This window comes from Mustela putorius, unplaced genomic scaffold (genome assembly GCF_011764305.1).
Source record: "Mustela putorius furo isolate JIRA1106 unplaced genomic scaffold, ASM1176430v1.1 tig00000487_pilon_pilon_pilon, whole genome shotgun sequence".
NCBI classification, from domain to species: Eukaryota; Metazoa; Chordata; class Mammalia; order Carnivora; family Mustelidae; genus Mustela; species Mustela putorius.
In genome coordinates, this window is record NW_025421399.1 from 1,067,337 (window position 1) to 1,086,231 (window position 18,895).

At 52.5% G+C, this 18,895-nt stretch overlaps 3 protein-coding genes across 8 annotated transcripts in view; all 3 read right to left on the reverse strand.

Moving 5' to 3' along the window:
- Positions 1-728: 728 nt before the first annotated feature.
- HCRT (hypocretin neuropeptide precursor) lies at positions 729-1,459 on the reverse strand. The gene is made up of 2 exons (XM_045080648.1): positions 1,295-1,459; positions 729-1,182 (listed from the first exon to the last, which is right to left on the reverse strand). Exons 1-2 carry the CDS (start codon positions 1,457-1,459, stop codon positions 808-810), a joined length of 540 nt encoding a protein of 179 aa, XP_044936583.1. The 3' UTR covers positions 729-807.
- A 2,256-nt stretch (positions 1,460-3,715) lies between these two features.
- On the reverse strand, positions 3,716-8,048 carry GHDC (GH3 domain containing). Of its 4 annotated transcripts, XM_004772700.3 has the most exons (10): positions 7,926-8,048; positions 7,642-7,726; positions 7,164-7,456; positions 6,742-6,893; positions 6,108-6,612; positions 5,523-5,715; positions 5,359-5,430; positions 5,148-5,281; positions 4,724-4,809; positions 3,716-4,473 (listed from the first exon to the last, which is right to left on the reverse strand). In XM_004772700.3, exons 3-10 carry the CDS (start codon positions 7,441-7,443, stop codon positions 4,255-4,257), a joined length of 1,641 nt encoding a protein of 546 aa, XP_004772757.1. In that variant the 5' UTR covers positions 7,444-7,456; positions 7,642-7,726; positions 7,926-8,048; the 3' UTR covers positions 3,716-4,254. The 4 variants fall into 4 exon arrangements, with proteins under 4 accessions (XP_004772757.1, XP_004772759.1, XP_004772758.1 ...); XM_004772702.3 differs by having other exon boundaries at positions 6,742-6,863; positions 7,642-8,048; XM_004772701.3 differs by having other exon boundaries at positions 6,742-6,869; positions 7,642-8,048.
- Positions 8,049-15,322: 7,274 nt separating this feature from the next.
- The window catches only part of STAT5B (signal transducer and activator of transcription 5B), a 67,815-nt gene continuing 64,242 nt past the window's right edge, over positions 15,323-18,895 (reverse strand). For all 3 annotated transcript variants that reach the window (XM_045080706.1, XM_045080705.1, XM_004772698.3), the window contains 3 exons: positions 18,838-18,889; positions 18,397-18,504; positions 15,323-17,878 (listed from right to left, as the gene is read on the reverse strand). In XM_045080706.1, coding sequence (XP_044936641.1) covers positions 17,752-17,878; positions 18,397-18,504; positions 18,838-18,889 — 287 coding nt within the window. In that variant the 3' untranslated portion in view covers positions 15,323-17,751. The remainder of the gene's footprint in view (positions 17,879-18,396; positions 18,505-18,837; positions 18,890-18,895) is intronic.

Here is an 18,895-nt window from a genome sequence, read left to right on the forward strand (position 1 = left end):
ATCAGATTAGAGGTCCACTCTCCCCCAGGATGACGGCATCTTACTTACATATACAATGACTCTATTTCTACATAAGGTCATCTTATGAAGTGCGGTGGAGGGAGTTAGGACTTCAACCTGTGAATTGGGGGTGGAGGGTGCATTCAGTTAAAGTTGCAGGAAAACCTTACCCCATCTCTGATTAAGAACTTCTCCTGACTCCCAGGTACCTACAAAATGAAATGTAAAACCTGATGATTTGCGAGGGCCTTCACAACTCGGGCTGCAGGAACCTGACAGCCTCCCCTCCGGCGCTTCCCCGTTCCCACACCATCAACTCTCATGCAGCAGCCATTCTGGAAGATTCATGTTGAACCTTATATTCTTGGCCTTTGGGGCAAGCTCGGCTCCTATCCCTTTCCAGGCCAGACTCCGCTCCTCTGTGCAACCTTCCTTGCTCTCCCTCCCTTCCCTGTCTGTAAAGGCCGAGATACAGAGACCAGCAGAGCATCGAGAGCTGTGTCTGTTCCCCATCCTCCCCTCCAAGTATGCACATGTCCTCTCGGTGCCACGGAGCTTCCTTCCAAGATTTCTTGCAGTGTTTAGAGCTCAAAAACGCCAGAGCAGAGGTGCCCCAGCGCGAGGCTTCTAGGCCCTCGGGCTCTTTATAGTTCGAAGGACTCTCACGCCCCCTGCAGGACGGGATGCGACCACACAGAACAGAGACTAGCCACACTAAGAGACTCGTCTTTATTGCCCTTTTTGGGGGGCTAACACCTGGCGGGCAGCGAGGAGAGGGCAGGGCCAGGTCAGGGCACAATCAGGGGCTCAGACCCCGGACCGCCCTCCAGGCGCTGCAGACGGGGCGGCAGCGGCCGCCGAACAGCGGCGGCCGGGGCAGGGGCGCGGCGCTGGCTCTGCGCCTGCGCGGCGGCCCATGGTCAGGATGCCGGCCGCATGATTGCCGCTGGCCTGCAGGAGGCGCTGCAGCCGGCCCTGGAGGCCTGGGGGCCCGGGCCGCCGCTTGCCCAGCGTGAGGATACCGGCCGCGTGGTTGCCCGCGCCGTGCAGCAGCTCGTAGAGGCGGCAGGAGCACGTCTTCTGGCGGCAGCAGTCGGGCAGGGGCTGCGCGGCCGCCCCGGGCGACAGCAGCGCGGGCGGCAGCAACAGCAGCAGAAGCAGCGTCACGGCGGCCCAGGGGACCTAGGGAGATCCGAGGCTAGGCGCTGGGGGTCTTCCCGCCGCGCCCGCCTCCAGCCGCTACGCCCAGGCCCCGCCCAGCTGGCTCGGCGCCCCTCCCCGCCTGCGCTCCTACTGTGTTCGCTGGTTTCTCCGCCGCGGAGCAAGGCTGCCTGCGGGGGACGGAGGGTGGCTCCTCTCTCAAGCCCCCGCACAGCATCTCCTCCAGGAAGTCCTTTGAGACCCCCTCAGCAGAGTGAATCCCTCTTTTCTGGGTACTCTTGGTCCCTCGTACCCCCATTAAAGCGCTTACCACTATACCTGAAAACAAGATGTGTAAGTCTGTCTGAACCAGAACTTTGTTCATTCGGGGAAACAGAGGCCCTGTATAGTCCCTCCCTGGACAAACACGTGCAAGTCAACGACTGGCAGGTCCCACGTGGCACTCTCCCTTTCCCGGGAAACTGCACTCTGTCTCTTCGCACTTGTGCGCTAAGAGGACACAACTTCCTCCCTTGTGAACCGGTATTAAATCATTTCTACAGTGCAGGCTTCGGGAGGGGGACATGAGACAGGTGCAAACAGCCCTGGAGGCACGAGCTCTCAGTTCCCTGCTAGCACCCCGCTCTCCACTGAGACTCCACCCGGTCCCCTGCCTCAGAGCCCTCAGTCTTCTTTCCAGCCCCCTGAATAAGCATTCTCATTGCCCATCTGGTACGATGAGTCACCCCTCTCTCCCTCGGCCTTTACCTTTGTAGAGAGAGGATTCATGGTGTCTGGAGCTCAGAGTGGGGTAGCCAGGAAAGGTGGTGTCAGCAGTGGTCCGAATAGCCAGGAACTTTGAGGCTGTTGACTGTGACCCCTGATCAAGGGCCTAGGGTTTATAGTGCTCTGAGGTGGTGGGGGACAGACGGGTACTTGCGTCCACTCTGGGGCCAGACAAAGGCATGTCTAAGATTAGCCTCCTGCAGGGGGGCCGTCTCCAGGTTGGACCCAAAGAATGGCCGCCAAGGCTCTCAGAAGCGGGAGTTTGATCACTGTTCCCCTGGCACCCCCCTTGTCTGTCCGCCTGCTCCCTGGAGATGGGGCGGTCTCCGGGCACTAATGAGGCCACCTTGCACCCAGGAATCTGGGAGCACAAAAGAGGCCTTGCCTGGGGCACTGGCCTGGGACAATGAGGGGGGTGCTGGGCAGCTGTTAATGAGGGCAGGAGAAAAGGCAGCTGTGAGCTCCACAATCCATGTGGCATGTGTATGTGGGGGGGTAGGCAGCCAGGCAGCTAGCCTCCCCCTTCTGCTCCTTGTTGCTGCCCCTGGGGTCTATCAGGCTCCTTGGCCCTCTTCCTTCATGGAAAAGACTTCTTAGCCACCTCTCCCTTCTCTCCAGCTTTCTTCTTCCCTCTACCCCTTCCACCAACCTCCAAGGTGGAAAATCTTGGAAACTAAACCTGGGCAGGGGAAGGACAGCAGCCAAACCTGGTGCTGTCCTCTGACCTGCCCAGTTTCCTTCCTGGTCAGGCTGCTTGGAGTCGGAGATGGGTCCCATCTCACTATCAGCCAGGAGTGAGCCACCCTGGGGAAGGACCGTGCCAGCTCCGAAGCAGAGTCTCTCTTTGATAAGGGGCATGTCTGTTGAAGACCTGCTCCCTGCCAGGCCCTGCACTGGGCGCTGTAGAAGCAGTGTGCATTGGACACGACCCAGGTTTCCTGGAGCTCCAAAGTTCAGGTGGTGAGGCAACCCGGTGTAGTGATAGCTCAGTGGGAGAAAAGGCCCCAGAAAGGCCTGACATGCAAAGTGGATTTCCATCAGGGAAGGTTGGGGAGAAGGCATTGCCACGGGAGGCACAAGTTGAGCAAAGACTTTGAGGTGATGGTGGTTAGCTCCTGTGGGATAGTAGGGTGTGGTTGTTAGAGCTGAAGCTTCAGTCCCAGGCCGGGGGGGAGGTGGCTGGACAGGTAAGTGAGGCCCAGGGTGGGTCAAAGAGTCTTACAGGCTTGGCTGTTTGGTCTCAGTCCAGTGGACACTAGGAAGCCATGGGAAGTTTTAGTAGGAAGGAGTCGTGGGGTCGATGGGGGTACATGGAATCCAGAAATAATTCAGAGGCAGGGCTGAAGACTTAGCAACTGAGGCCATGTTAAGTAGGAGGTGCTGTGGGCCCTTGGGCCAGCTTCACAGCCTCAGGAAGCTTCAGTTTCCCCGCAGGTATGCTGCACAGTTAAGCCCCATGGTCTCTGGGATGGTTCCTTGGTGGGATCCTTCATGATTTGTAGTACAGCCCCCAGCCAGGGAAGTGATTTGTGGGTGTGGGGCCGGACAGGACCTGTGCTAAGCCAGGGCAAGGGAAGTTGGGGAGCAGTCCCTCCACATTTCAGATCAATTGGAGTGGAAAGAGGTGCACACATACCGGGGCCTACCCCGGCCTGCAGTGGGGAGTGGAAGGAGAGCCCTGGTGTCCAGAGCAGAAGGCGGGCGGGGGTGCGGGGAGCCAGGCGGCCGCAGAAACCGAGCCAAGAGCCAACCCTTACAGCTTCTCCATAAGCAGACCCTGAGTCAAGAATCTGGAGTGAGCCGTTTATTTGGGAGGTGATCTTAGAAAGCAGATAAGGGAGTGGGGATGGGAGGGATGGAAGGAAACCGGGAAGAGCTGTGTTACTGAGAGGGTTATCAGGGTGGGCAACCCGCGCAGAATACACTTCAGAGCCGTCGCTCGAGGGACCATGACGCCTGGCTCTTTTCTCGCACTCCTGTTTCTTGCAGAGGGCCGCTCCCAGGGCTCTGAGCTGCCCACACTTGCGGCCTGCACGGTGCACTGGGCTGGAGACACGGGAGCGTGGTGTGTGCGGGACTTCTAGCAGCAGTGTCCTCTGGAGGGGGCCTCCGGGCTCCGGGCAGGCCCCTGCAGGCATCTGCTGATGTCAGCTGCTCAGCACAGGCTGACCAGGTCGCACATCCCTAAGGCCTGCCAGCTCTGATGAGCCACTGTCAGGTGACACAGTGTCGAAGACCCTGGCGGAGGGTTCCCATCCAGAGAGGCCGCAGAGGAAGGAGAGAGGTGGCCTAGGAAGGGGGCTGGGCCGGCTGGGAGGAGGCCTCAGCTCAGGACAACACCCTCCTCTGCAGACCCTCGGCCAGATGCCTGTGCCTGAGGACCCGGGGCATCTCGGGAGGAAAGCGGGACGAGGGGCAGGCTGCAAGGGCGGCCCGGAGCTCTCTGAAGGCCCCGCGCCCCACCAAGTGAACTCTGGCAGGGCCCACGCTGCCCCGGAACCGCAGAGACTTGTAGTGGGGAGAGACTTCCTGAAGGCAGTGGTCAAGCTGGGAACAGAAGGGCCTGAGTGAGCCTGGTGCGTGGCTCTGTGGCCCGTGGCTGAGGGGTGCCTGATGGTGGCCGCCGCGGAGTGGCAGGTGTTTCATGCATACGCATGTGTCCGAGGACCTCATCCCTCCCCTCCCTGAGCCCCCAGGGAGGTCCTCCTCGTCCCCCTCCCTGGACTGTGCCCAGGGCACCTGCGGGCATGCAGAGTGGAAGGGACACGCAGTTCCGTCCCGTCCCTGTGTCCTTTACCTTGTCTCGATTTTCCTCTGACAGGTTCCTCAGCCCCCTTAGCGCCACAAACACCTCATAGTGGGGAGCAGAGCCCTGGGAAGAATCTGAGGACAAAGCCCCACGCACACACACTTTAGTGAACGGGGCAGCTTCCAACACCAATGCCTGCGCCCCCATCTGTTGTACCCCACTCTGAGGCTCATGGGAGAAAAGGACTTTCTTGGCCGAGAAGGGGGGACATGGAGAGGAACCCCAAGCCTAATCGGAACGATGAAAGAGGTCAGGAGGAATGGGAGTCAGATATGGGGGAAGGACCTTTGTTAGGAGCAGCAAAAGAGGCTGGGTCTTACCTCTTTCCTAGAGCTCTTCCTTCAGGATGGGTATAGTATGGGGGGGGCCAGCCAACTCAAGAATGGGGGGCAGGAGCTGACGAACAGCTTACCCAGAATGCTGCTCTCCACACAGCTGTGGTCTAACAGTTTAGCCCCCGGCCACTGCCCTACAGCCCGGCCCAGGGCCTCAGCGAACACGTCCTCTTGAATGTCTTCTCCTCGCACATTCAGGGCCTGGCCCAGCCTAGGGAGGTGGAAGGGGGAGGCAGAGGAGCCTAGGGCACAAGGACAGCCCCTCAGCTCCCCTGGGGAGTCACCTACCTGCGGACGAACCTGACGACCGGGCACTGATTGTAGGCCCCGACCACCTGCACCACGTCGCCCAGGCGGCACCTGACGGGGTAGCGGTGGTGGTGAGCTCATGTCCCTGGCCCTTGGTAAGGTCGCAGAGGGCCTGAGGTGACCTGGGGGAGGCAGGTGATCACCTGGCGAGGCCAGCGTGGTTGGTCAGCACCAGCTCGTACTCCTCGCCCTTCTGGGCCTCGGCCAGCAGGACAGTGGAGGCTGCCTCTTCCTGGGCTCCTTCCTTGACGGGGAGCAGCTCGATGAAAGGAGCTCCAGGGGGCAGAAGGTAGCGCCCATGGGCTTGCTCCGGCCACAAGTTTAGGCCCACTACCCCTGTGGGGAGCAAGCAGCCCTCTTGCTGGGGGAGCCGTGGCCGCCTGCTAGGGAATAGCCCCTCGGCCTAGACCCCAGCCCCGATTCTCTGAGCAACTGAGCCCGCTGCTGCCCTTCCACCCCTCCCAAAGGCTCAGTGCCCTGACTCTGAGGCCCTGATTTCGAAGGGGCAGTGGCTCTGGGGGCGGAGGACCCTTGGGTAAGTGCTGATGCTGGGGCCATCTGTGCAAGTCTCCTGACCTCCCCAAGCCCCGGTTTCTGCACCTGTAAAACAGAGCTGCTGGGGTTGGGGGGATTAAATGAGGTGAACCATGCAGGGCTCACTACTTGGCAGCTAGCTATGCGGTCTCTGCCCCCTGCCCCGCAGCTCACTAGCCCTGACTCCTGCTGACCTCCAGAGGCGGCGTAAGCAGGCGAGAAGAAGGCTAGCCCGTGGCACCACAAGGCTTCCAGGGCAGCCACTGCCTCAGTCTGGCCTCCTGCGTCTAAAGTCACCACCACCTGTAGCTTTGGCCAGAGTCGGAGGGCCAGTCCTCGGGGCCCCAGGTCTAGGGCCTCCCGCAGCTCTGCTGCCCGGCTGGGGAGAGGAGACCCCGGGTTCCCGGCAGCCATTGCCTCAGCCAGCTCTTCACCATTGGCCTCCAGGCCAGAAAAGACATCCAGGAGTTCTGTGGCCGTCCCAGCTTCCAGTGCCCGCAGCCCTGGGGACCTCAGTGCCTCTAGCAGTAGGGCCCCAGGGTGCTTGGCCCCAGGAGTACTAACAACCTTGTCCAGGATGCGCCAAGGCCAGGGGAGGGCGCGAGGCCAGGGAGATGTAGGGGTCACACAGGCAATGCCTCCTGGAGTCAGCACTTCTGGGAAGGCCTTGCTTAGGGCTGCCAGACCCAGCAAGGTAGCCTGAGGGGGAGACAAGAGAGGGTGTTGGCCTCTGAGCCCCCAGGTTGGGGGTTCTTTGCCCACACTGATGGGAAGGTCTGGCTACAAGAAGGGGTCTCTGGCGGAGCTAGGCTCCAGCCTTCTGTTTACCTGCAGGGATGCTTCCCCGTAGCACTGGGTTGACGTAGGGGGTAGGAGCTGCCCCCCACTTTCCTCCTCCTGGGCCTGGCTGGCCTTGATCAGAGGGAGATGGTTCCGGAAGGTGCTTGTATCTGTAGCTCCAAAGACATCATAAACTCGTCCTGAAGCCACAGTTACCCAAGAAGTTTCAGGCAAGATTGGTAAGACCCTTGAGGAAGGAACCCAGCACAGGCCTGGGGCAAGGCTACTAGGGCCCATATTCCCAATGGAACATGCATCTCAAACGATCCTGAGCCTGGGTAGGGTCTTTGGGTTGGGCCCCTCGGTGCTGGCAGTAGAAGGAGAGAAGGAGGTTCCCAGGTTCTGGAATCTGACTGTCCCGTGGCGTTTCTATCTGCTTGGGGCACCTCCCTAGACCCTTAGAAACACACCTGTGGTCCCCTGGAGGGGACCGAGAGGCCTTTGGGCTTCTCGCAGACACCATGTCAGGGCCTGCTGCTGGCTCTGGCCTGCGTGCAGTGTGCTCTGCTCTAGTCTCCGCTGCTGCCAGGCGGCTGCCCAGGACAGGGCCCCCCCTGCCATACAGTGCTGGAGGCCAGCAAGCCAGGACAGGCTGGCATCCTGGGGCTGCCGGAGCAGGGCCAGGGGTGGCAGCAGCAGCAGCAGCAGGAGAAGGAGGAGGGGGGGGAGCAGCAGCAGCAGCAGCAGCATCTCCAAGCAGCTCCTGGGAGGAGGAAGGGACCCAAGTTCTGGTCCTGGGGGAGGAGAGGATAACCCATCTCTCCCCACCCCCCCAACACCACTCTACCACACAAGAAACCAAGGGGAAAGGAAGTCTGGGAAGAAGCCAGGAGCCGTCAGCCAGATGATGCCAAGGAGAAGACATCAAGGCTCTGAAGTCACACTGACCTGAGTTTGGACCCTGGCGCTGCTACTTGGTTAGCGGTAGAACCCCGGGGAAGTCAGCTAGCTGCTCTGGGCTCCGTTGCCCTATCTGTAAAATGGGAACACTAATAGCTCCGCAGAAGCTACAGAAAGGGTTTGACACGGTGCCTGGCACACAGAGACTGCTGCCCCACGGAATGCGCCGTCCAGCCCACTCCCACTTCCGAGTGGCTCGGCCTCAGCCCAGGACCCTCCCTGTCCCAGCTTCAGGTCCCTCCTGAGCCCCTGGTGGTGGTTCCATGACCCACATGCACCGTCACAGCCCACTTGTGCCCACTCTCAGCACCCAGGAACCCCTGGGCCCTCCGGTTTGTGTACACAGCCAGCCAGAAAGATGGAGCCGTGGCTTTAAAGGGTGGGGCCCTGATGGGGAAATCCGGCCACAGACCCGAGGGAGGAGCTGGAGTGGGGGGGGGGGCTCTTAAAGGGGCAGTTTGCCTTGGGGCCCACGTGCTGGCAGCCAGCCCAAGCTGGCAGATGGGAGGAAACTCCCCGCCAGAGCAGTGTGGTCTTCAAACTCCTGCAGGTGAAGGAATAGAAAGCTGAGTGTGGAAAAGAGTGCCACGAAACAGCTTGTGTTGGGGGAAGGGCGCATCCCACAGAAGCAGATTCAAGCCCGAGAACTGTTTAAAAAACAAAATATTCTTCCAATCCAATCCAATCCTGGGATCTAGCCCCAGACAGGGTAGGGGGTGTGTGCATGTGCGTGTCTTCCTGCTCAGCGGGAAGATCCCTTCCCCTGATCTCAAGCTCGCTCTCTCTCTCTCCCTCTCAAATAAATAAATAAAATCTTTAAAAAAAAATTTTTTTTTTAGGTAAACGGCAACTAGTTCTCAAGGAAGGGGACTTGACAGTACCATTTGTCACCGGTAGCTCATCCCAACTTTACCTGGTAACTGGGGTTACCACTGGTGTTAGCTAATGGGGTTTATGCCAAGGAAAAACAAACTTCTCCCATCTTTATGACACGACGACTTTTTGCAACTTGGAACGAGGGCCCCCCCCTCGGTTAGGCTCCTACCCTCCCAATGTGAAGTTTGAGAACTTCTGTTCTAGAATGAGGTTCTTCTGCAGCCTGTGGTTAATTAAGCCTTCCCTGCTCCTTTGCTCTGGACCCAGGCTCTTGAACACTAAAACCCCTTCCATCAACCCCTCAGGGACTCTCAGAGAGTCTCCCAGGGACTCTCTCTCCCGTCCACAGTGGAGCGCCTTCGCACAGTTCACCTCTTGCTGTCAGGATGCCCCACCTTGATCTCACCCCTTTTGATTCCTTGTTTAGGTCTTTTACTTGATTTTTTTTTTTTTAAAGAACAGCTTTATTAGGTATAATTCACACACCATACAAGTCACCCATTTAATGCAGACAATTCTATGGTTTCTACTGTATTCACAGATCTGTGGAACACCAACAGTCAATTTCATAGTATTTTCATCACCTTGAAAGAAACCCCCTACCCTTTAGCTATCACTCCCAGTCCCTTCCCCCCTCCCCACCCCCACCATAAGCAACCACAAATCTACTTTCTCTCTCTATAGATTTGCCTCTTCTGGGCATTTCATACAAACGGAATTATGTAACACGTGGTCTCCTGTGTCTGGCTTCTTCCACTTAACATGTTTTCCAGTTTCTGTCATGTAGTGCTGAGGAGAAGTAGTTCATCCCTTTTTATGGCCAAATACTATTTGATTGTATGGATATGTTATATCACATTTATTTACCCATTCATCGGGTGATGGGCATTTGGGTCATTTCTGTTTTTTGGCTATCATGTATAATGCTGTTATGGACATTTGTGTACAAGTTTTTCCTCTGACATATGTTTTCATTTTTCTTGCATAAAAATGTAATGAATGCAAAGGAATTATCACATTCCAATGAAAGGAATAGCTGTTTAACTGTTTAAGGAACTTTGTTTAACTGTTTAAGGAATTGCTGAACTGGTTTGCATAGTGGGTGTACCGTTTTATATCCCCACCAGCAGTATATGAGGGTTCCAATTTCTTTACAGCATTGATGACACTTGTTATTACTTGACTTTTTGATTATAGCCATCCTGGTGGGGTGTGAGGTAACTTGAGTCTGGTGGGGTTTTTTGTTTGTTTGTTTGTTTTTTGTTTTAACTGAGTTCCACACCCAACATGAAGAGAGTTACATACTCTACCAGTTGAGCCAGCCAGGCACCCCTTGTGTCTGTTTTAATTTGCATGGTCCTCAATAACCAATGATCCAGCATTTTTTCATTATCTACTGGCCATTTGTATACTTCTGCGAAGAAATGTCTTTTCAGATCCCTTACCCCTTTTTTTATTGGGCTATTTGTCTTTTTTTTTTTTCTTCAAGATTTTATTTATTTATGAGAGAGAGAGGGAAGAAGAGAGTACAAACAGGGTGAACAGCAGAAAGAGAGGGAGAAGCAGATTCTTCGATGAACAGAGAGCCCAATGCAGGGCTCAATCCCAGGACCCCAGGATTATGACCTGAGCCCAAGGCAGCAGCTTAACGGACTAGGCCACCCAGGCGCCCCTCGTGTCCTTTTATTATTAAGCTGTAAGAGTTCTTTATATATTTTACAGTTAAGTTCCCTATCAGATAGATGATTTGCCAAATATTTTCTTCCATTTTGTGGGTTGTCTTTTCATTTTCTTTACAGTGTCCTTTGAAGTACAAAATTTTTAAATTTCTTTTTTTATTTTTTAAGATTTTATTTATTTATGGGACGCCTGGGTGGCTCAGTTGGTTGGGCAGCTGCCTTCGGCTCAGGTCATGATCCCAGCACCCTGGGATCGAGTCCCACATCGGGCTCCTTGCTCAGCAGGGAGCCTGCTTCTCCCTCTGCCTCTGCCTGCCTCTCTGTCTGCCTGTGCTCACCCGCTCTCTCTCTCTCTATCTCTGACAAGTAAATAAATAAAATCTTTAAAAAAAAAAAAGATTTTATTTATTTATTTGACACACAGAGAGAGAGATCACAAGTAGGCAGAGAGGCAGGCAGAGAGAGGGAGAAGCAGACTCCCCACCAAGCAGAGAGCCCGATGTGGGGCTCAATCCCAGGACCCTGAGATCATGACCCGGGCTGAAGGCAGAGGCCCAACCCACTGAGCCATCCAGGTGCCCCTCTTTTTTTTTTTTTTTTTTTTTAAGATTTTATTTATTTGACAGAGAGAGACACAACAAGAGAGGGGAACACAAGCAGGAAGAGTGGGAGAGGGAGAAGCAGGCTTCCTGCTGCGCAGTGAGCCCAATGCAGGGCTGGATCCCAGGACCCCAGGATCATGACCTGAGCTGTAGGCAGATGCTTAACGACTGAGCCATCCAGGTGCCCCCAAAATTTTAAATTTCAGTGAAGACCAATTATCTACTTTTTCTTTTGTTGCTTGTGCTTTTGGTGTCATAACTAGGAATCCATCGTCAAATCTGGGGTCATGGGGCCGCCTGGGTGGCTCACTCGATAAGGGTCTTCCTTCGGCTCAGCTCATGATCCCAGAGTCCTGGGATTGAGCCCCTCATTGGGCTCCCTGCTCAGCGGGAAGCCTGCTTCTCCCTCTCTCACTCTTCCTGCTTCTGTTCCCTCTCTCGCTGTGCCTCTCTCTGTCAAAAAAAAAATAAATAAAATATTTAAAAGAAAAATCTGGGGTCGTGAAGATTTACTCGTATGTTTTCTTCTAATCATTTTATAGTCTTAGCTCTTACATATAGGTCTTTATTTTTTGTGGTGATGAAATATGCATAAAGTTTACCGTTTTAACCATATAAGTCATCACCACCATTCATCTCCAGGACTTTTTCATCTTCTTAAACTGAAACTCTACTCATTAAACAAAACCCCCCCTTTCTCTTCCCCCACCCCAGCCTCTGATGACCATGATTCTATTTTCTGTCTTTATGAATTTAATTACTCCTAGTATCTAATATAAAGGCAACCATACAATAATTGTCCCTTAGCGCCTAATTCATTCAGCATAATGTCTTCAAGATTCACCCATGTCGTAGCATATATCAGAATTTCCTTCCATTATGTCTAGACCACATTTAGTTTATCCATTCATCCACTGATGGACATTTGTATTGTTTTCATCTTTTAGCTATTGCGAATAGTGCTGCTATGAACACTGATGCACAAATATCTGTTTGAGTCCCTGATTTCCACTTTTTTCTGAGAAAATACCCAGAAGTGGAAGTGCTGGATCACATGGTCATTCTCTGTTTAACTTTTCGAGGAATCTCCATGCTGTCCTCACAGCAGCTGCCCTCTTTTTCATGGGCCTACCCGCAGTGCACACAGGTTCCAACTTCTCCACATGCCCTACCAGCTTTTTTGTTTCGTTTTGCTCTGACAAGGGCCAATCCAATGGTTAAGAAGTGGTATCTCATTGTGGGTTTGCATTTCTAACGACTGAGCATCTCTTGCCTGCTTATTGTCCACATGTGGACTATGTCTTTAGAGAAAGGTCTGTTCACATCCTTTCCATTTAAAAGTTCTTCCTATTGTAGAGTTTTTTTTTTTTTTAAAGATTTTATTTATTTATTTGACAGAGAGAGATCACAAGCAGGCAGAGAGGCAGACAGAGAGAGAGGAGGAAGCAGGTTCCCTGCTGAGCAGAGAGCCCGATGCGGGCCTTGATCCCAGGACCCTGAGATCATGACCTGAGCCGAAGGCAGCGGCCTAACCCACTGAGCCACCCAGGCGCCCCTATTGTAGAGTTCTTTATATAATCTGGTTATTAATCCCTTATCAGACATATGATTTATACATATTTTCTCCCAGTCTGCGGGGTGCCTAGTCACTCTGCTAACAGTGTCCTTTGATGCAAAGAAGTTTTCTTTTCTTTTCTTTTTTTAAAGATTTTATTTATTTATTTGACAGATAGAGATCACAAGTAGGCAGAGAGGCAGGCAGAGAGAGAGGGAAACAGGCTCCCCGCCAGGCAGAGAGCCCGATGCGGGGCTCAATCCCAGGACCCTGAGATCATGCCCCGAGCTGAAGGCAGAGGCTTAACCCACTGAGCCACCCAGGCACCCTGCAAAGAAGTTTTCATTTTGATGAGGCCCGATACATCTTACATTGCTCATGGTGTCATGGCCAAGAAATCATTGCCAAATCCAACGTCATGAAGCTATCTATGTTTTTTTCTTAGAGTTTTATAGTTTTAGCTCTTACGTTTAGGCCTTTGATCCATTTTGAGTTAATTTTTTTATTTGATGTCAGGCTCCAACTTCATTCTTCGGCATGGGGCTATCCAGCATCTCAGTACGGCTTGTTGAAAGGACTATTCTTACTCCATTACGTGTGGTCTTGGCACCCTTGTCAAAAATCAGTTGACCATAGACACATGGGTTTCCTTCTGGACTCTGAATTCTATTCCACTGGTCCATATGTCTATCCTTATGCCCGTATCACACTATGTTGATTATTGTTACTTTGTAGTAAGTTTTGACTTGCTTATTGTGAAATGTGACTATTTCTACTTAAATCTTCTTTCTCAGTTGGTTATTTAGGAGTATGTTGTTTAACTTCCATGTATTTGTGAATTTTCCAGGGCTTGTTCTTGTTATTTACTTGTTTAATGAGTGGCTGGATCATTTTAGGGAGTCTGCCTACTTCCCACACCCCTCCAGAGTGTGAAGCCTGATGCCGGTCTGTAAGGCGGGACAGACTTAAGAATGCCCACAGTCGCCCTAGCACAACTAGGGCGATTTTCACAGATGGGTCTGTCTCCCTGACCACACCCAACTGTTAAGCCGCAGGCACTGTTAGCTGATTGTTACCTATTTTTCAACAATGCTTTGGGGAGGGGCGCCTGGGTGGCTCAGTGGGTTAAAGCCTCTGCCTTCTACTCAGGTCATGATCCCAGGCTCCTGGGAACGAGCCCCGCATTGGGCTCTCTGCTCAGCAGGGAGCCTGCTTCCTCCTCTCTCTGACTCCCTCTCTGCCTACTTGTAATCTCTGTCAAATAAATAAATAAAAATTTAAAAAAAAAAAAAACCCACAATGCTTTGGGGAGTAAGTTGCTCCAGAAATTGATCCAATCAAGTTCAGTCTTCTTTGAAGGGACAGTTTGACAGCCAGGGTTTGAGATTTGTTCTGACCCCAAGAAAGAACCTCCTCGCTGTCTGCCCATCCTTCTGTAGCACACTACCTGGCCCCGTTTCAGGCTCTATCTCCGATAAAGCTATTGTTCTCCTGCCATTTGCCCTTCATCACAAACCTCCAGTGTTTTCCTTTCTTTTCTTTTCTTTTTTTAAAGATTTTATTTATTTATTTGACACAGGGAGAGAGAGAGAGATCCCAAGCAGGCAGAGAGAGAGAGAGAGGCAGAAGCAGGCTCCCTGCTGAGCAGAAAGCCCGATGCGGGGCTCGATCCCAGGACCCTGAGATCATGACCTGGGCTGAAGGCAGAGGCTTAACCCACTGAGCCACCCAGGCGCCCCAAACCTCCAGTGTTTTTGAGAGCACTCTTAAGCTTGAATTTCTCTTGCAAAAGAAGTCCATTCCTTGGAGGATTCGAAGTTCTCTGTTCTAAAGCCTACTCTGCATACACATCTCCTAGCCCTGATCATTTTTTAAAAAATATTTTGAGTGAATGAGAAAGCCTGAGTGGGTGGTGGGGGCAGAAGCAGAGGGAGAGAGAATTTCAAGCAGGATCCACTCTGAGCCCAACACTGGGCTCGATCTCAGGACCCGGAGATGATCCTGCCCTCCTTCATCGCCAGCAGCTGCCTGCTCTTGTCTCTCTGGCCGAATGCCTCTCTTTTCTTAATTCTATGTGTTCTTTAGAGGAGTCAGCTCAAGTTAATTGGTGCCTTTTCTCCGTATTCTCTGGTATTCAGTAAGGGCCTCAGGATAACTTTACTATGGCACAAGCCAATATCCTATCATGACTGGTGTGGCTGTCTTTTCCCAGCCAAAATCCTCTTGAGAACGATTTCTTGTCCTACATACCATGCCCTGTGCAGGGTGGACACTTGAAATGTGCTGAAGTTTAAGGATGAACTTTCTTTTATTTTAAAGATCTTATTTATTCATTTGAGACAGAGAAAGCACGTGCAGGGGGAGCAGCAGAGGGAGAAGGAAAAGCAGGCTCCCCGTTGAGCTGGAAGCCCAGTGCCATGGGACTCGATTCCAGGACCCCAAGATCATGACCCAAGTGGAAGGGAGACGCTTAATTGACTGAGCCATCCAGGCGCCCCAAGGATCAGCTCTCTAAAAGGAAGAGTGTGGTATCAGGAGGCAGGAGATAACAGACTATCATTCTAATTTTTAAAACAGGCAGTTCAGAAATGCCCCCTCTGCCATCAAAGCTGAAGACATTCTCTCTGAGGCCAATTCCCAACTAGTTCTGCTTTTCACAGTCACACTGATGATTTTGAATATTTCCCTATCAAAACTACCCTCTTGGGGCGCCTGGGTGGCTCAGTGGGTTAAAGCCTCTGCCTTCGGCTCAGGTCATGATCCCAGGGTCCTGGGATCGAGCCCCACATCGGGCTCTCTGCTCAGCAGGGAGCCTGCTTCTCCCTCTCTCTCTCTGCCTGCCTCTCTGCCTACTTGTGATCTCTGTCAAATAAATAAATAAAAAATCTTAAAAAAAAAAAAAACAAAACTACCCTCTTTCACCACCTGATGGAAAAAAATAAAAACAGAACTCAGTATTGTCCCTTCAGAGGAAGAAGTCTTTATTGTAACATAAAATACACAATTTTGTGACTGCCCCAAATTGTACACAATACTTTTTTGATGGCTATATAGTAATCTGCCTCAACACTAAAATATATATCTGAAATAATTTCACAAAGTTTTAAAAAGAAAAATTATAAAAAGTATACTTCTACTTTGTTATATTCACTTTTAGTCTCCCCTGCACATTCCACACATTGAAATATTTTGATGATACGTGTGTGTGTGTGTGTATGTGTGTGTGAGTGAGAGAGAGCAAGTGAGAGGCAGAGGTGTACAACTTGCCAGTGCCTCTTCTGTGGTTTGCAGGAATAGGGAGAAAAGAGAAAATATAACGCAGATAGCAAGCACACCTTTACAGTCAAAAATCTCTCCCATCTCTAGGCACCGCCTCAGGAAAACTGAGGACAGCTCAGCAATCGTACAAGCACAGGACCCCTACGCTCGGGGCAGCCACACTTTCCAGTACCCGCAACCCCAGTGCCAACTGTAAAGGGCAAACTCTGCCCTCAGCATTCCCGGGGGCTGGGTCCGGTCCAGGCTGAAGGGGTGTCAGGCCCCGCCTGTCAGGGCCCCCGGAACTCCCAGCGCAGCACTCACAGGCCAGTGTTGGTGAAGCCCGTGGGACAGGCAGGTCAGGGTCCGAGAACGGTCCGGCTTCCTTTTCTCCTTTCCCCACCGCTCTGATCCTCACGGTAGAATTTTAATCAAATCTTGAGGGGCATGTAAAGGGCTTAGCCGCATCCTATGTCAATGCTGGTATCATGGAGGGGTCGGCCTGCTCCTCAGAGGCAGAGAGAGTCTACTGCCTGGCATAGAAAAATAAATCAGTGTATGAAACCAAGCCAGGGCAAACAGCAGCTTTTAAAAAGTCATCTTCCAATAAATAATTTACTACAGAGGAATATTTTCCTTTAACATCAAAACACTGATAAATTCAGAAGTCACTTTTGTAAAAAAAATATGTTTATTTACTCACATGTATAAAAATAAGGTTTTTAGGACCATTCTCTCCTGGATGCAGTCATTGATTCTTGGGGGGGGGGCAGGGGTGAGTGGCCTTGTAGGCCTACCCCAAAAGCTAGATCTCCTTCCCTCGCTTCCCACCTGACTGCCATAGCCCATTCCTTCCATCTGATATAAAGCTATGGAAGAAATTGTGGACAACGTTATACTGAAGCTGTTTTCATTTTGTTTTTTGCAGCTTACCAAACATCCCAGGAAATCCACTGACTGCATTTCCCCAAACTACCAATGCCCGGCACCTGGCAGCCCGTACCAAGTGGGCAATGACACCGAGGAACATGTTGGCCCTGGGTTCACACTGCATTCCTGCCACCCCCTCCCCAAGACAGCCCGTATGAACAGTGAAGGGAAACGAGGTGACTTGGGTATGAATGGCACAGGACCCGCCACAGGAAGAAAGAACTGTGATGTCTCATGAGGGTGGGAAGAGGAAAACACAAGTCTCAATTTAGAAATAAAACACCACCATGTGCAAACAGCCGTCATCAGTAAGCCTCGCGGTAACCACACGTGGGCAGAAGGATGGGCAGACTGGAGGGCAGATGTCCCAGGGAGCAAGGCAACTTTCTCAGCGCCTATGGGCCTTCCACTCTAGCCACGACACAAAGGACGTCAGTGTCGTAAGCTGTAGTTACATGACCCTCTCTCTAATTCATCAAACGTGTGGGTGCGTGTATACACACAGAGAGCTGAGCAGAATTCCACAGAGTGGAAGGAAGGAGGGTGAAGGAGAGAACATGTAGATGGGTTAAGTGTTATTTAAAAAGCCACTACCCATCGGACAACCCATGACCTCCCTTGCCCCAACAATCACTATACGTTCCCTCTTTACCCATCCCTACCCAGGAAAACAGGGGTGGAGGAGAGGGAAGGCATGAGGACGGCTTTCTTTTTCAAAAGGCAGTTTGTACGTTTCAAAGGAAAGCAGAGAGGATCACGGTTATATATCAATTGCTTGGCAGACACAGTGACAAACCTCACAGAGAGGAGGTACTTTCTCCTCCCTATGTCCTTCTCTTACTTGAGCAGACACATGGCCAAGTTCCAAGGTTTGTGGAACTACTGCCTTTTTGCACAAGGTTGAAACAACCACAGCCTCTGTTTGTGGCCCCAATGCTGCAACTGAACTCTGCACAGCAAGGGGGAGAAACAGCCCAACGTGCAAACTCACACACGCGCGTGTGCACACACACACACACACTCACACTCCCTTCACTGGTGCCACCATGCACAGAAATACTAAAGTCACAACTAGTATTAACACTTCACATTATGAGTATTGTTTCCAAAGAGAAGCGATTCATGGAATTAAAACATCCATAAGAGTAACTCCTCTGGCGAGGATGAAGAAGCTGCAGACGGAGACGGGGTGGGGGGGTCACGACTGCGCATGAGGGATCCACTGACTGTCCATAGGTCGGCCTAAGAGCTCTTCCACACGCCGTGCCACATCCATTGTGTCATCCAGATCAAAGTCCCCGTCGTTGTCAAGAACAGGGTCAGGGCTTCGAAGGAAAACAGAAAAGATGACAGGAAGGGAAAGGCTGTCAGAGGCTCGATGATGAGCAGCAGAGACCAACCCAAGCCCCAAACCCCACCAGGTGAATGGCCCAGGCTTGCCTATACCCCCTGCCTAGACTTCGTGGGAAAAGACACTCATGATCTAAACAGTGGTGAATAGAATCCTTTGCTATCTGGACAGAGAGACTCAAACTACAATACCCACCCAGCTGTCCCTAACGCTGGCTGTCCACACACCTAAAGCCCATCTGGCCCTCACACAGAACAAGAAAAATCTCCACTTTGGGAGAGGAGAGTATAAGACATTTGCCCAAATGCACTCTAAATTACCAATATCTTCTGGTCAAATCTGTCTCCCACCTGGGTACATGCTAGAGCCTAGCCTGGGTGATCTCAGACCCACCGGAGACCTGGGGCCTTTTGCCCACTAGCCTTCAGGATGCCCAGCCTGAGACCAGGTGCCCAGTTCCTCCCTGCAGAGCCCCATCAGAACACCACCTACTTCTGGGGGTACATGTTATAATGAGCAGGGGGGCACACGGCTGGGGAGGGGGCCTGGTCCATGTAGGTGGCGCTGGCCCCGGCAGAGTCTGCAGATGCATTCACAAACCTGCAGGAGAAACAAGGCAGAGCCTTAGTGGCCTCCAGGCAGCAGGTGACCTGGGGAGGGCTTGGGGGGACATTTTTACACCTTTTTTGGGGGTGTGGAAGGACAAAGTGCCCACTGGGCCTGGGACTCCAGCTGCGGGAGTGGGGCCCTGGGTCCTGGTCCCACTGAGACTAAGCCCAGTTCCTTCTCCAGGGCTAAGCCAGGTTTTAGGCAGGGAAGGAAGGGCTGGGCCACGCAGTGCCGGTGAGTGGGAGGAACAGGGCTGAGGGGAGAGTGGCTTGAGGAGAGAGAAAGAAGGCAAGAGGAGACCAGAGCCAGACCCTGGGTACTTACTCAGGGACCACTTGCTTGATCTGTGGCTTCACATATCCATCCACTGCTTTAGCTGCCA